General features: G+C 41.6%; 1 protein-coding gene across 4 annotated transcripts in view; it reads left to right on the top strand.

The window, feature by feature from the left end:
• Positions 1 to 15,958, top strand: part of LOC129726932 (voltage-dependent calcium channel subunit alpha-2/delta-4) — a 132,276-nt gene that overhangs the window by 106,116 nt on the left and 10,202 nt on the right. For 2 of the 4 annotated variants that reach the window (XM_055684206.1, XM_055684207.1), the window contains exons 4-19: positions 2,089 to 2,326; positions 2,390 to 2,622; positions 2,691 to 2,855; positions 2,912 to 3,028; positions 3,088 to 3,280; positions 3,346 to 3,869; positions 3,926 to 4,023; positions 4,082 to 4,197; positions 4,254 to 4,459; positions 4,535 to 4,743; positions 12,740 to 12,772; positions 13,015 to 13,119; positions 13,181 to 13,294; positions 13,357 to 13,504; positions 13,563 to 14,183; positions 14,243 to 14,399. In XM_055684206.1, coding sequence (XP_055540181.1) covers positions 2,089 to 2,326; positions 2,390 to 2,622; positions 2,691 to 2,855; positions 2,912 to 3,028; positions 3,088 to 3,280; positions 3,346 to 3,869; positions 3,926 to 4,023; positions 4,082 to 4,197; positions 4,254 to 4,459; positions 4,535 to 4,743; positions 12,740 to 12,772; positions 13,015 to 13,119; positions 13,181 to 13,294; positions 13,357 to 13,504; positions 13,563 to 14,183; positions 14,243 to 14,399 — 3,277 coding nt within the window. The remainder of the gene's footprint in view (positions 1 to 2,088; positions 2,327 to 2,389; positions 2,623 to 2,690; positions 2,856 to 2,911; positions 3,029 to 3,087; positions 3,281 to 3,345; positions 3,870 to 3,925; positions 4,024 to 4,081; positions 4,198 to 4,253; positions 4,460 to 4,534; positions 4,744 to 12,739; positions 12,773 to 13,014; positions 13,120 to 13,180; positions 13,295 to 13,356; positions 13,505 to 13,562; positions 14,184 to 14,242; positions 14,400 to 15,958) is intronic. The other 2 variants (XM_055684209.1, XM_055684208.1) reach the window with 1 other exon arrangement.

Raw genomic sequence — 15,958 nt, 5'->3', positions numbered from 1 at the left:
GTTCAATCATAATTCATCAGTTAACCCTTAACTAGCCCGCTCATCTGATAATAATAATCAAATCGGGTGTGTAGTTTCTGAGATAATGAAGTTTCGTGATTTTCACAAGTCGCCACATTACAAATGAAGTTACAGTTCGATTACAGTAAAATTCAATAGGGTCTTCTGAGGCAGCTAGACCATTCATTTGACACTAATTTTGTGGAAATCGGGTCGGCCATCTCTGAGAAAAGTGAGTGAGTCCAAGTAGTCTTCGGAATATGTTCCTTTGCATAGCTGGATTTCACATTTTTAAACATAATAGGCAAAGTAATTGTCCGATTGCAAAACAAATCAATAGGGTCTTATGGGGCAATTAGACCTTCCATTTGACACTGATTTTATGAAAATCGGTTCAGCCATCTCTGAGAAACATGAGTGAGATCAAACAGTCTTCAGAACACGTTTCTTTTCATAACTTTTGAACCACAAGTTCAATCTTTATGAAATTCAAAACTCAAAGGTTTTCTAGGTAGCCCGTTCTTTTAAGACCAATTTTGTTTAAATCGGTTGTGTAGTTTCTGAGATATTGATGTTTCATGATTTTCACATTTTTAAACATAACCTCTAAACTAAAAATCCGATTACAATAAAATTCAATATGGTCTTATGGGGCAACAAGACCTTTCATTTGCAATTAATTTCATGAAAATCGGTTCAGCCATCTCTGAGAAAAGTGAGTGAGAATAAAAATCTGCACATACACACACACATACAGAAAATGCTCAGCTCGTCGAGCTGAGTCGAGTGATATATGCAATTCGGCCCTTTGGAGCACTTTTATACTTCCGGTTTTGCAAGTGATCGCTATACCTTTCTAGAAGAAAGGCAAAAACACACAAATAATAAAGTTTTCCAGTTGTTTTTTATTACTATGTTTTTCAAAACCTTTTTGTCCTACTTACAACATGAATTCCACAAAATGGGTAATTCGAATGCATAACCCTGCCGCTCGAACTACCGTTACGCTAAAACGTTCGAAGTTTACTTTTTTCTACTCACACACCTATATAGATTTATCTGTGAACGACGACTCTCGGCGAAAATATTCCGGTACACTTTTATGTCGCAACGGAAGGACACAGCAAAAATACGAGAATAACAATTCCGCTCACGTTATCCTGGCTGGAAGGAAAAGTTAAAGTGGAGTTTATACGCAATTATTGAATTTGTTGCGAATTATGCCGAGTTCCGAGTTATGTATGCAACACGGGGCGATGCATTTGAGGCTCCATGGGCCCCACGAAGTGCATAGCTGAAAGAAATGGAAGGCTGTTTTATTGCATTATTTTTTCAATGAAAACACTATTGAAAAAAAGTAGCTTTGACACTCAAAAATTCCAAACTTTATCTGAGTCTTCACTTGAAAAAAAACAAAAAATTAATGTCTACAATGAGAGACAAAAAAAAAACAAATATACCATAATGTCAAAAATATTGAAAAATGTCAAAATTGTGAATTTAAAAAATGTCTAAATGTCAAAAATATTAGCACGCATTCATAAGAAAGAATTGAGTAGCGTATCACTGTATTAAGTTTCAGGTGAATAAACTATTTTATCTATCTTAAATTTCGGTTCCGGTAGTAAAAGTGGAACATTCTACTGGGCTTAAAGTCTCCCTTAACTGAAAAGACCAAACCGGTTTTGAAAATTGTGAACCAACAATGAACACTGCTGGTGAACTAGCAAGAGTCCGGTTCAGTAAAGTTTTCCTTGAGTGGCTTTCTTTATATCCAATCCAGCTTTTGCCTGTTTTCTCGTACAAAACCTTTTACACTGCCACCGGCCATAGTTGCAAATGGTTTTCCTTTCATCGCCCATGACATGTTTGCCCGTTGTAGCAATATATAAATCTTCGGAAGGAATTACTAAAGCGACGGCACGAAGCCGAAGAAAAGATTTTTTACTACTCTACTTTGAAGCAGCAAATGGATTAGCAAAACTAAATACGATTTTCCACGTTCTTTTCGTTTCTCTCAATTTCTATATTGATTTTCACATTGCATTTTACGCCGGTGATGACACATCCATCATCTTATACTCACAGCGAATAATGGATTCTGCAGAACAGGCGGCTCTTTCCGAGTCGGATCCAGAGTCCGGTGCATCCAAAAGTCACGGAGGAGCCTTCTACGACGCAAGGCGAATCAACGAGTATCAGTCGGACGGACGGCTAGCGGAAGGCTCCCGACAAATGTTGCTCAGGCACATGCGGCGCTTCGAGGGCTACCCGGTGAACATTAGTCTTAGTTCGGTGCTGGTGCCCGGGGGAGTGGAGTTGGAAGGTATTGTGCGGTGACATTCAATGAATGTGGTAATTTTTTAAATTTTTACCTTATTTTCTTCAGATGCTGAAGCAAGAGCGGCTATAAAGTGGTCTTCACATTTGGATCCGCTGTTTGCGAATAACATCGAACGAGATTCCGCTCTTTCGTGGCAGTATTTTGGATCAAGCACCGGGTTTTTGCGAAGGTTTCCAGGAACTGCTTGGCCACCGGAAACTTCCTACGGAAGCAAGGATATTAGCGACTTTCGAACTGAAGATTGGTTCATTCAGGCTGCATCTTCACCGAAGGATGTGGTAGGTGTTGTTGAGTTGGGTGCAGGTTGAGGTGTGACTCAATTTTTTTTTCTTTAAATTTTCGACAGATTATTCTACTCGATTCTTCCGGTTCTATGAGCGGCAAAGAATATCAGTTGGCGATGGCAACGGCAGCTGCTATAATGGATACGCTAGGAGATGATGATTTCTTCAATTTAATATCATTTTCCGATCAGGCAAAGGTGATTGTGCCTTGCTTCCAAGACAAAATGGTAAGCTTTGCGCTTCATTTTATTCAGGAAAAAGAGTTCATGTTTATATTTGACAGGTACGTGCAACCCCGGACAATGTTAAAGAAGTGAAAACGGCTATTCAAACGGTGGAGTGTGAAAATACTGCAAATTTTTCCGCCGCTTTGGAAAATGCGTTCGAATTGCTTCGAAGGGTAAGTGAGATAGTTGCGTGTTTTACTTTATTGCTTCTAAGCAAAAGTGTTTCCCACAGTATAATCAAAGCTCCCAGGGTAGTCAATGTAATCAAGCAATCATGCTAATTACCGACGGTCCAAGTGATACGTTCTCGGATATCATCAAGCATTACAATCACCCGCACATGCCGGTCAGAATTTTCACGTATCTGATTGGAACTGACAAGAGCAGTGGCCAAAATCTGTATCAAATGGCCTGTGATAACAAAGGTATTAGTGTTTGAACTACTACTCATATTATCTGGAACATAACTACAATTCACCATTTTTCACAGGATTCTACGTTCAAATAAATAGTGTTGAGGAAGCTAAGCGCAAAGTGGTTGAATATGCTCTGGTGATGGCTCGTCCAATGGTTCTTTACCAAGCAGATCATCCGATACATTGGAGCCCGGTATTCATGGGAGGCCGCAGCGGTATTCTGGGCCGCGAGAGTGAAAACCGCCGTAAACTGGTTACTACAGTCTCAACTCCGGTATTCGACCGTCGTAATCATACTTCACGAGCGGCCAATTTGTTGGGAGTGGTTGGTACTGATGTTCCTATCGAAGAGATCCAAAAGATGATTCCGCAACATAAACTCGGTGTCAACGGATATTCATTCATTGTGGACAACAATGGACGCGTTTTATATCATCCTGACCTTCGACCTCTGAGTGATAATGGTCAATATAGTGCCAGTTTGAAGCATAAGTACAACTCGGTCGATCTGACGGAGGTTGAGCTGCCGGAAATAGATAGCTCAAATAATGGGGTTAGTGATCGACATGACCATAGATATACAAATATGCTTCAAGAAGTAAGTTGGTATCCTATCGGAGATGAAGCATTTAATAATCTATTTTTTATTCTTAGCTTCGCAATGAAATGGTTCTCCAGAAGGAGGGAGAAAATGAGCTGACCGTGTTAACTCATATGGACAGCATGAAACGTGTAACTTTAAGGCCTCAAAAGTAAGCTAGATATGTGAAAGCACAGAAAATGTTTGTTAATTTAAATTGATTGTTGCAGATATTTTTACGGGCCTATAGAGGGAACTCCGTTTTCCCTGGGAATCGCTTTACCAGATAATTATGGTATTCATGAGCTTAATGCTCAGCAGGAGATTCGGCATTCCCATACCAATGGTAAGATTGTTTTTCTTTTATAAATTTAGATTGATCCTAACATTTTTGGCTCGCAGTTACCGAACACTTGCAGGGTAACAATTGGAAAGTCCACCCAGACTGGGTGTATTGTGAGTATAACAGTCTAAAGGACGTTGAAAGCAATGGCGAGAGTACGATGGAATCCACCTACCGGGATAAGGACGAAAATTTCGATACTCCCGAAGAACAAGTGTTACACTTCTTGGCCCGTGTTGGAAGGCCCGGCTGGAAGTGGATGTCGGTAAGCTGCTTTGTCCTATGTTTCTTCAAACTGTTATTTAAGAGAGAAATGACATACTCATTGCTGTATTCGCAGGTTCGTCCCCGATCACCTCAGCCGCATCATGGACACGGTGGTATTCCAGTTGGGCACTTTGCTCAGCATCATTTCAATTCGCAGGGTTCACGAAAAGCAGAACCGTACTACTGCGATCGTACTCTCGTTCAAAGCTTAGTTCGCGATGCTATAGTGACAGATGGCCTGGATCGAGCACCAACTCATCCGGCTAGGAAGGAGGATCGCAGGTAGGATTTTCAGGTTTTGATTCAATGGATTGATGGAAATTCTAGACTAGATGTAATGAAACTCTCAGTCGGACATGAACAAGATCAGTGTTGGAAAATGTGTAAAATATACCGTCCACGTTTTGGTCCGGTTAAAAAAATGTGAGATTCAACTTCGGTAACAAATTGTTTTTTTTTGTTTCATTCAGAATCCGAGCTAACGACATTTACTAACAGACCACAGTTATATAGTTTACTTTACTTATATAGTAACAGGGCGCTAACAACACAATCCAAAGTACGCCTGCATATCACTCGATTTTGAGGTACTCTTTTTCAATAACCTTTAACACCCGCCGAGCCGGCATCCTCATCCACACCACACATCCAGTGAGTACAGGGTCTACCACGGAGTCACCGATTTCTATCGTGCTTTCTGCTCAATATCATCTTCACTGGACGCTCCTCCGACATTAGATCTACGTGGCCATCCTCCTGTGGCTTGTCGTATTTTATCAGCTTAAAATTAACGTATGCGTTAAAAAATTGATTTTTTCGGATGATGATAAAAAATAACAAATAATTTATTTTGATAAATTTGACAAGGAAAGTAATTATATTAGCTTACTTGAAAACAAAAAATAAAAAAATCTGCGCCCTTGCGTGCGGACTTCCGGCAGTTAACCGGGACATTCTCCATGGCGGACGAAAACATGCGTGTAGGCATGTTTTTGAGTTCTTCCTTCATTTCATTTATCAATTCCTCTTCAACTTTCGCGACAAAATAGTTGAAAAGATCTTACGCTTCAGGTTTGCCCAGAAATCCTCGATGAGGTGCAACTTGGGGACGCTGGGCGCCAACTTTGGTACCACATCGAAATTCAGCCGCTCCATCTCCTCCAACGATCGCTTCGAGTAGTGGGCCGAAACCAGATCTGGCCAGAACAACGCTTCTTCGTCCTTAGGGTATTTCTTGATGAACGACACAACTTCCGGCAGGAACTTCGTATATTTGGCCAGCCCGGAACGAAAGAAGAGCAGCTTTGACATCCCCTTTTCGCTGATTGTCAGCCACAGCAGCACCTTCTTGGGGAACTTGGTTTGTGGAATAAACTTCATCTCGGAGCTCGCTTCTTTCGTGGGGGAAGCAAAATACGAAGTACCCGGCCAGTCGTTGCCATCCAGAGTGCGATAGGTTTTATCACCATCACCACCACCATGTCGTGATTCGCCGGGAAAATCGACTTGACCATATTAACCACGCGCTGTCGCTGCGTCATTGCCTGCAGCCCTGAGACTAGTGGACGGGACTGCTGCTTACTGACATGTATGTCCATGTTCACCAGGGGCTTTTTCACTGTTTGGCCGGTTGCACCAACATCTCGGTCAAGCGCACCCAACGATGTAGCCACTTTTCCCTCGGTCTTCCCCTTCAGCAACCTTTGGAGCCTTTTTTAACTCAGGATCATCGACCGTCCGGAATCGGGCTTTCTTTCAATGCTTTGATTGTTGTCCAGAAGTGCCAAGATGTTGTAGATGCAGGAATAGGTGTATCCGGCGTCCACGAATTGCCGCACGATGTCCGTTTTCGACCCGGCAGGGTACCGTTCTTTGAACGCGCACACTTCTAAATTGAGTAGCTTCACTGTTTTCGCCATCACGGTTAGAGTTCGACTGATAGAGCTGTCAAATTTTTCCTGCTGACTCATGAGTCAACATGATTGATGCTGCATGCGTAGTCGTCGCTCTGTGTTTAATAACGACGATATCAATATCATCTGCAAAGCCAAATAGCACATAAAACATCGAGCTAATGGTATACGCTTCCACAAGCCCTCAGTTTTACTCCCTCTAAGGCAATGTCAAACAACAGATTCGAGAGTCTGTCACCTTGGTTCAAATCGTCCAACGCCATGAATGGGTCCGTGGTTAGGCCCGTTATCTAAACGCATGACGATAAGCCGTCAAGTATTGTCATACTTTGTCTTATATCAGTTTAATCAGTTTTGATGGAAAACAAGTGCAAGAAACGCTTCTCCAGGCACGTGTTGAGCGTAATCTGCCATGGGAATCACCCTTCCAGAAACCGCATTGGTAGGGTAAAAGCACCAATTTTGGCCATAGTATGTTATCAATGAGAGATATGTGTCCTTCTTAGTTCGAAAAATATGTAATTGAATCAGTTCAACGGGGAAATCGGATGAAATTAACTATACTCTTCACTAATATTGAGTTTAAATTATTAAATTATGTTATTTTGCTTATATTTTTCAACCAAAAAACTTCTCTAGGCTCTTATTTTGGCCTTAGCATTTCTAATTTGGCCACTTGGGGCTCCTATTTTAGCCAATTCGCGAAAACGTTGAATTAACACGAATTTATTTTATAATTTGACTTTACCATCAAAATATATTTTATCAGCAGAACGTTCTCGTTATTAAACTAACTAAAAAGCCAGTATATCTATTGATCAAACTCAATAATAATATTATATTCACACATAGCAAGTACTGCAAAGTACTTCGAACTAGAATTTTATTTAAATTGAGTATGATGTTTATTAACACTAATATTTATAAGCTTACGGTCTTTGCTTTCACATAGAAACTTCTTTGTATTATTTGCTAACATCCAGGAGACTTGAGTGCCATTTACTATAGTCACCAGATTAAGAGTCTGAAGCGTTAGTTTTGGTAAATGCAACAGTTACAACACTGTTACTTGTGTTGTAACTAACCTGAACAAATGGAGAACGGATATATTATACGGAACGGATATATTGTATCAAATAGCGGTGCTGTAGTAATGTAATCTCTCTTATCCAAAACTAGTTTTGTTTTTTTTTTCACGAATCTAAAGCGATAACTTATGACAGCCCGAAAAATCACGTACATTTCATGTTTTGCATCAACATTAATACGTTGCCATGGGTTTGTTTACATATGGCTAATATCAGGATTATGAATAATGGAATTGCTTTGATATGTGGCCAAGAATGGAGCATTGAACGTTTTTGGAAGCTTTTGTCATTTTTGATGTTGTAGAGAAAAATCATACCGAAATGCATATTTTTTTTATACATGTGCTGTAGAAAGTTGTGCCTGATGCTGGTAACCAAATTTGTTACAGAAATGGACAGACTTAAACACAGTAATGCTCTATGAAAAATAGCTTGCAAATTACCTAAACGTTAGACTGCACAGTGAACTGGGGAGAGTATAATTAGTTCCACTATAAAAAGTTAAATACGCATGTTTGTTTGCTGCAATTTGTAATAATTTCGTCGAATAATATGAGCAGTTTCAATAGGAGACTTCCAAATAGAAGTAATTTAAGATACTTTTTCACAATTATCAATTCTATTATATACTGGCCAAAACCGGTTCTTCTACCCTACTCTTAAACAAAGACTTCCTGCAACGGCCTCAATTTGTGAAACAGAATGCGGTAGAGAAACCTATAGACTGAATTAAAAAGTGTTATGTCTCGAAAATTTTTGCAATAGAATTGGTGGGCAAATGAGTCTGTCCAACCTTGTCTTCGGTCCAAACGGCTAAAATAAACTGATAGATTGCACGCAACAGCTGTTGTAAAAAGTTCGGGTGGGAAGCCATACTTCCCAACTGCATCGTTGTTTTTTGGTTCTTTACAAGCTTTCCTGATAGGGTCCAAGCATGGTGGATGCACAACTTGTCCACCCTTCTCCATTTCTAATTTATTTCTATCGACGGCTCTATCCTCCTCATCGTTTTACAACATCTCGAAATATTGTTTACAACCCATGGCTACCAGTGTCTCATTGGTCATCAGGTTAACTTTCCTGTAAATGCACATGACAGGGATTGGCACAGTACAGTGCCTGATTCCATTATAGAATACTTATATAATATTCGCGTGTCGTGCCTGAAAAAGCGTTTCGTGCACTAAAGGAGCCTCTTTTTACCGCTCGTAGCCACTCGATAACTCTCCCTCATCTGGCGTGTCACTCTATGTGCTGCCACCATCGTGATAGCATGAGCCCGTTTTTTTTCGTCCGTTACCTCTCTGGACGCTCCGCATCGAACCACATTTTGTCCTGAGGTTGAGCCCAACACCTTTCACGCTGTATTGCTGACTATATCACGGATATGCTTTCCCTATTCGTTCGAATCGCCAACTGGTTCACCAATCCGCTCTTCAAATTTCCAGGCAGCAACTCCGTCAGCTGACAACCTTTGAATGCCTTGGATGTGAGAATCAACCACATATACAAAAGTGTTGCGAAACGATGCTTTCTCCGATATCAATAAGATTACAAAGGAAGCTCAAGTCTCGTGCCAAGCACTTTTGGAGGTCCGTCAATCAACAGCGACATGAAGGTGGGATATCCTCCTCTATGACATTCGCAGGACATCTGTCAGCTTTTCTCCGAGAAATTTGCCAGTGTGTTCATTTACGAGACACTGAGCGATCATCACGTTGAGCGTGCCGCCAGTAATATTCCACGGTCTAGTTAAACTTTGAACACCTTTTATTTAGACACGACGATGATTTCTAGAGCCTACTGCAAACTCAAATCAGCCCTAAGCCCGGGTCCTGATGGAATTCCGAGATTGATAACCTGGTACCTTCGTCTCTGCATGTTTTTCAGTTATCTGTCACTTTCGGTATCTTCCCGTACTGCTGGAAATTGGCGTACATGTTTCCAGTACACAAGAAGGGAAGCAAACACGATGTGAGCAATTATCGTGGCATCACCTCGCTTTGTGCTGTTGCCAAACTGTTCGAGCTTGTCATCATGGAGCCTTTGCTCGCTCACTGTAAAGCTTTCATATGCATTGATCAACATGGATTTACAGCCGGTCGCTCCACCGCTACTAATTTGCTTTCTCTTAATTCGTACATCACTGACAGTATGGTGAAACGTGCTCAGGCGGATGTCATTTACACTGACTTGACAATTGCCTTCGAAAACTTGACAATTTTTACTATGGTTTCAATTCAATTCAAAATTCAAAATTCAATTAGGGATTGCCAATCCTCTTATTTTGATGCTTGGTCTGGAATACCGCAGGGGAGTCACTTAGGACCGCTTATCTTCCTGCTCTATTTTAAGGACGTGAACCTAGTTATTGAGGGCCCACGGTTATCTTACGCGGATGACTTTAAACTCTATTTTCAAGCTCACACAATTGAAGACTGTCACTTCCTTCAACGTCAGCTAGATATGTTTTGCCGATTGGTGCCATCAGAACCGTATGGACGGTAATGCATCTAGATGCGTGGTTATATGATTTTCGGGAAAAAAACAGACTATACATTACAAAAACGCTTTGCTGGAAACTAAAATCGAGCGCGTGAACCTAGACTTGGGGGTAGTTTTGGATACAAATAATTTACCGATATTTACTGCCTCAAATCGTTGTATTGCGCATTATCTCTCTCTATATTAAAGTACTGCTCGGTTGTCTGCACCCCTAATTACAACAATGGCGTGGGAAGAATAGAGTCAGTTCAATGGCGCCTTTTGAGATTTGCTCTTCGTAAACTGCCATGGGCAGATCGCTTCCGCCCACCAAGTTATGGAAGTCGCTGCTTATTAATACGTTTGGAGCCCCCGTCTGTCCGTAGAGACACGGCCAGGGCATTGTTCACCACAGAACTTTTGCAAGGCCGCATAGACTGCCCCGCTCCGTTGGAACAAGTGGATTTAAACGTGCAACCTCATGCCCTGGGAAACAATTCGATGTTACGATTGCCTGTTCAACGAGCTAACTACAGCATTTTTGACGCAATAGTTGATTTCCAAAGAGTATTCAACATAGTATCTGCCCTGTTTGATTTTAATTTATCTCGAACGCTTCTTAGTCGGCGATATCGTTTATTTTTTTTTAAGATCTGTTCAAATATAATATTATTATACACCTGTTTCGCTATATGTATTGAATCTCTAAAGATATTTTTATTGTTAGCTTTAAGTTACATCTTAGGGGCACCTGCTTGCCTGTTGGTGAATCGAACAAATAAGTAAATAGCCGTCGATCAATCAGAATAAAGTCAATCTAAAAGCAGGCTCCACCGTGTTGTGTATTTCCGGATATATTTTCGTGCAAAGTAACGTATGAGTAATAAGTAGTCTCACAAGTTCACACAATGACGTTTAAGGTGTGAAAGAATTAGATAGATGCCCTTCGTCTTCAATCTTCCTTGAGATTCCCGGAGCTCTAACCTTCATGATGTGGACCATTTTCTGGCACATCTGACTATCCAGGATTTCAGTTGGTAAGCTGTTGTGGCTTCTCAACCATTTTTGTACACCAACTGGGACAGTATGGCCCAACACGACTCTATTGGCCCCGTCCGATGCTTGGGGGATTTTTTCTCTTACGTATTTACTCACTTCCTTTTTTCACGTACAGCGCAGCTATCGGCACTTTCTCGGGGTTTCCTGCAGCCGCTTCTCTGTGTACTACGTTCTGGATGCTCGCTTGTGAGGTTTCACGCCCTCCGCCTTCAGGATTCTGATCACCGTGCTCAGCGATGTGCCGAACGTTTTGATTCCTGGTGCTGGCGCCAATCTTGTTCTTGGCTGCAGCTTCAAACTTTGATCACTTGGCGGTGCTTATTTAGCTTCGTCGGCCCGGTTTTTTATTGTTGACTATTGACTCTTCAGCGGAGAACCGAGCGTTCATAAATATTACAATTCTGAATCGTGCACCTGACGCGCTTTCGGGGAAAGCTCTGTTCTGCGTCCTTGATCGGTAACAAAAAAAAAACATCTTGAGCATGAATAATGCCCACAAAGAGAAGAACAAAACCACACATAGCTATTTGTCTCTCTCTCTAGCGCGTGTAGCAAAAACGTTTTATGAATTTAGTTCAGCTTTTTAACTCACCCGTTATGTGCTACAGATTGCCATACCTTTGACCAACGTTGCGAAGCGAGCGAGAAGCAAAACCTTTTCCTCCTTTCTGCTTAAGAACGACACCTATGCTACGCTCTTCAGGTCTTTTGCAAACACGCTCTCGAGATACTCTTTCTTTTTGATGTACCCACCGGAGTAAATGCTGCTGCTGCACCGGAACGCAAAAACTCTTTTGTCTTGCTACTCGGCGACTGTAAAAGAATACGCGAGTTCCTGCTTGCGAGTAGGAATACTCGACTAAAAATGCTCGACTAGGAGGAGTGCTTGGAAAAATGTGCTCGGAAATGAAAATTTTTTATTCATCTACACGGTTTTGCTTCGTACACCGACAGCCGAAACCGAAAGTAGGCGAAGAATTTATATCGTATCGCATACTGGAACGTGCAGGGTATCGGACCGTTTCGGTAAATTTTTATAGCAATCTAATGGAAAACTAGTCGAAGCAAACCGCTGCCGAACAAGTCCGATAACCCATTTGAAATATTTATATCTGGAAACAATTGTCTCTGGCTGGTTGTGCTCGCGAGTAGGGGAGTACACGCAAGTGAAAGAGTAGACGCGAGTGTGTTCATGTGATCTCGGGAGCGAACGCGAGCAAGGAAGTCAGCGAGAAAAAACGAGAAATAGTTTGATTGGAGAATACTCCAATGTGTGGTATCGGTAGCAATGAGAACCTCACTTGAGGTGTAACATACTGTTTATGAGTGAGATTAGCTACACTGCCTTTGACTGCGGTGATGTTCACCAAGATCTTTGACATCGAATGACCTGATTATACTAAGATTCAAGCCCACGACCACCCACTTGTCAAAGCAGACTCTGTAACCTTGCGGCATGGCAACTGCCTATTAGTGGTTAGTAGAGCAGTTGATATATGTACAGAATAGCTAAAATGTACCATATTTAGTATAAGGCCGAGCTGAGAGTTCCATTACTGTTTTAGTTTTATTTCAAGATTACAGTGTTTTTTTGACAAATTACGTTGAAATTAATTCTTTCTGACAGCACAGCAATACTGAAAACCACTAATTTTGCACCTCTTCATCATTGCACCTTTTATCTGTGTCTATTTTTACTCCTCCATTATTAAATTTACTATTAATAATCACTAGTCCAATAGCCACACTTATGGCATTGTTGCACAGGTAAAGCAATAAAAATGGGTATAATTACCTTTCCCGTTTTTTGCGTTGGTCTGTTTTTTTTTCTTATATGGTTATATTGCACATTGTAATAAAAGTAAGTATACCTGTAATATCCCGTTTGGATCAATTCTTCAAGATGAGTTTTCAAACAAAAACATATTGAAATTCACAAAGTGTTGTAGGTTATTTCATCAGCATATTACTTTTCTAACTTATTGCTATATCTTTTCACCCCATTGTAGACAAGGATTTTCCATGTTCGAAGTAAAAACAACGTTTGTTGCAACACGTTCTGGACTTTTGCGATGGTTCGATCATATTCCTCATCCTGAAAATGCACCCGAAGCGTAAGATATCAGCAGATCGAAGGGAAAATAATTTATTTACACGAGCAATTTTTTTCCGCAGGCATTTCAGTGAGTCTAACTCTAGGTCAATGGATATGAGCTGGTATAAGAGAGCAGTTGATCATCATTCAATCGAACCGGATGGATTTGTGTTCAGCGTTCCTTTTGATTCTGGGTAAGCAAGGTTATAGGAGTAGTTAAGGCAGAGTCACACTATAACTTATCGATATTGATTAGGTACTCCGGAAGGAATAGTTCAACCTTAGTGACGGCTACACATGCTCTGTTCATAGACCATCGAGGCCATAAGGCTCCCGCGGCCGTTGTGGGGCTTCAATTCCAGCACGAGTCTTTGGCAAAACATTTTATCAATATTACTTCTGCTGTAAGTTGGTAGCGCGTGTACTGTTTCAAAACATATTTTCACAATATTATTTTTGCAGTGCACTGGATCAACATCCTGTAAGAAAACATGCGCTTCAGATGAATTGGACTGCTATCTTCTGGACGATAATGGTTTTGTTATTCTGTCTGAGCGTAACGAGCACACCGGGAAGTTCTTCGGTCAAATTGATGGTACAATTATGGATTCACTGGTGCAAGATAGAATCTACAGACGCATCGCGTTGATGGATTATCAGGGCATCTGTTCCGACCGGGATAATCCGTATACAGCAGCAGGTGAAGTCCCGAAACCTGTTCGGCCTATGTCATGGTTGCTGAAGTACATCGTCACTTTTGCCACGTACTGGCTGTCGGTTCTACCAATCCCGGTGTCCTCATGGCATCAGAGTAATACTTACTATGACACTGAGAATGACTTCGAAGAGGATGCTTACGAATACGAAAGCAACTATGAAATGCCACCCGAGCATACTGCACACGATTTTACCACGCCGGATTACGAACTACACTCAACAGCTGCTCCTCAAAGGTCCCTCACTACATCCGGACCGCGTGTGATACCGGATCCAGCACATGCACGGCCGTGTGACCTGAAGACCGATCTATACATTCTGCAACCAGATCGGTTAAACTCCAGCGGGCAGAACAATCCGCTAAAAGTAAGCCGAATTCTATTCACTAAATTGGACGATTGATATTGAAGATTATAAATTTCCAGGGGAAGCTGACCAATTGTCATTCGTCTGGATGTGAACGGCCATTCAGCGTGCAAAAGATTCCTCACAGTAACTTGATCCTGCTGGTGGTGGATGTGCTTTGCCCATGCGGCTCGAAGCAGTTGGACATCGAGCCGCAGGAAGTGCACGGTGGAGCGGGTAAGTTGAAGTAAACTTTTTGACAGTTAAATTTAATTTAATTTACTAGTGAAAAAAAAATGTTTGGTAGGCTGCGGTTAGCGCTAAGCAGTTCATATTTCTAAAAAGTAGAATGGGTTTTAGACTAGAAAATGTAATTTGCATAATTGTCGGAAATCTTTGATTATTACAGATTTCAAAGCCTCTTTGAACTGCTAATACTGAATAGGCCTCGACATACTATAGCCACATCTTAGGTACTTCCTTCGAAATTCCATACAAGAACCTGTTTCAGAACGAAGGAAGCCTGGATTAGACCTGTAATGCCAACTTCAACAGAATTACCTTAATCTGCATAGCGTAGACGGTGGCTCGTGCAGCGTTAAAATACCATAACTATATTACTTGGTTTTGGGCTTTGCGGGGTAATGCAGTGTACATGGCAGCGAGCAGTTAGCTTCCATTGACATTTCGATGGTTGATCCGTCGATTAATGCCTTGAAACGTGAGAACGATCTGGGATGCACAAGCAAGCACGCCGCACTGTATTTTCCGGTGTGGTATCCGGCTTCCTTATTGTCAACTATTCGCCTCTTGCCTTTGCGAAACGAGGACATACAAAAAGCACAAATTCAGTAGTTTCCTCCGTATCCGCACCCTGTGGATTCATGGGTAACTCCGCGTGTCCAAAACCTGAGCGATACTGTCTAAAGCAGTCATGGACTGACAGGATCTGTGTCAGGTGGAAGTTCTCCATGACGCCTCTTGATCCATTTGGTAGAATTGGGCCATTACCGCTGCCACCATAGAAGTTGATCTTCTGGTGTTACGTATACCTCTTGTGTCACGTTGGTCGAAGTACACTACATCCCCTTTGACGATGATGGTGATAGACATCATGCCAGCCAGGACGTATGACACGGTTCTGTACGCACATGCGACCGTCAGGCACATGAGCCTGTAGGTACTTTCCAGTTTACCACGGTAACTGGAAGTACCCAACACTACAGGCCCTACACTACAGGCCCTACAGGCCCGCCATATCTCAGTGTGGACGTTCTTACGCTAGCAAGTAGTCTGCTACCATATATCGCCGAGCTATTTGACTTCATCGTGATATTGCCACTAAAGCCTTAACAGCTTTCCTAATGCATAGTTGCTGTGGCTTTCAAACTCCCAAGAGCTTTAAAAATCACTTTGAAACAATAGTGCATAATAATACAAGCTTCGTAGCCGTAAGCTTACAGAGTCCGCTTTGACAAGCGAGTGGTTATAGGTTTTAATCTTAGTAGAATGGGTTTATTCTAAGGCTCTTTAACACGAAACTTCTCTCCAGACTTAACAACCGCTGGTCTAGAGCTTCGATAATATCATAGACTATAGCACGATATATGCTGTTAGAGTGATATCTGGCAGTAGGAAATGATAAGGTCGATAAGAAAGGAAGTAGGTTACTAAGTTCAGGTAAGTCTAAAGGAGAAGAAAGAAAGCACTATAACACGGAGCAGGTTACTTTTCAATAAGTAGCAGTGCGAAAGGGTAAAAAACAAAACGTGCGAACAGCAAAAACGTCCGGACAA

The sequence above is a fragment of the Wyeomyia smithii genome, chromosome 3 (assembly GCF_029784165.1).
Source record: "Wyeomyia smithii strain HCP4-BCI-WySm-NY-G18 chromosome 3, ASM2978416v1, whole genome shotgun sequence".
Taxonomy (NCBI): domain Eukaryota; kingdom Metazoa; phylum Arthropoda; class Insecta; order Diptera; family Culicidae; genus Wyeomyia; species Wyeomyia smithii.
Note: the sequence above shows the minus strand (reverse complement) of the source record. Positions and strands in the feature narration are given on the sequence as shown.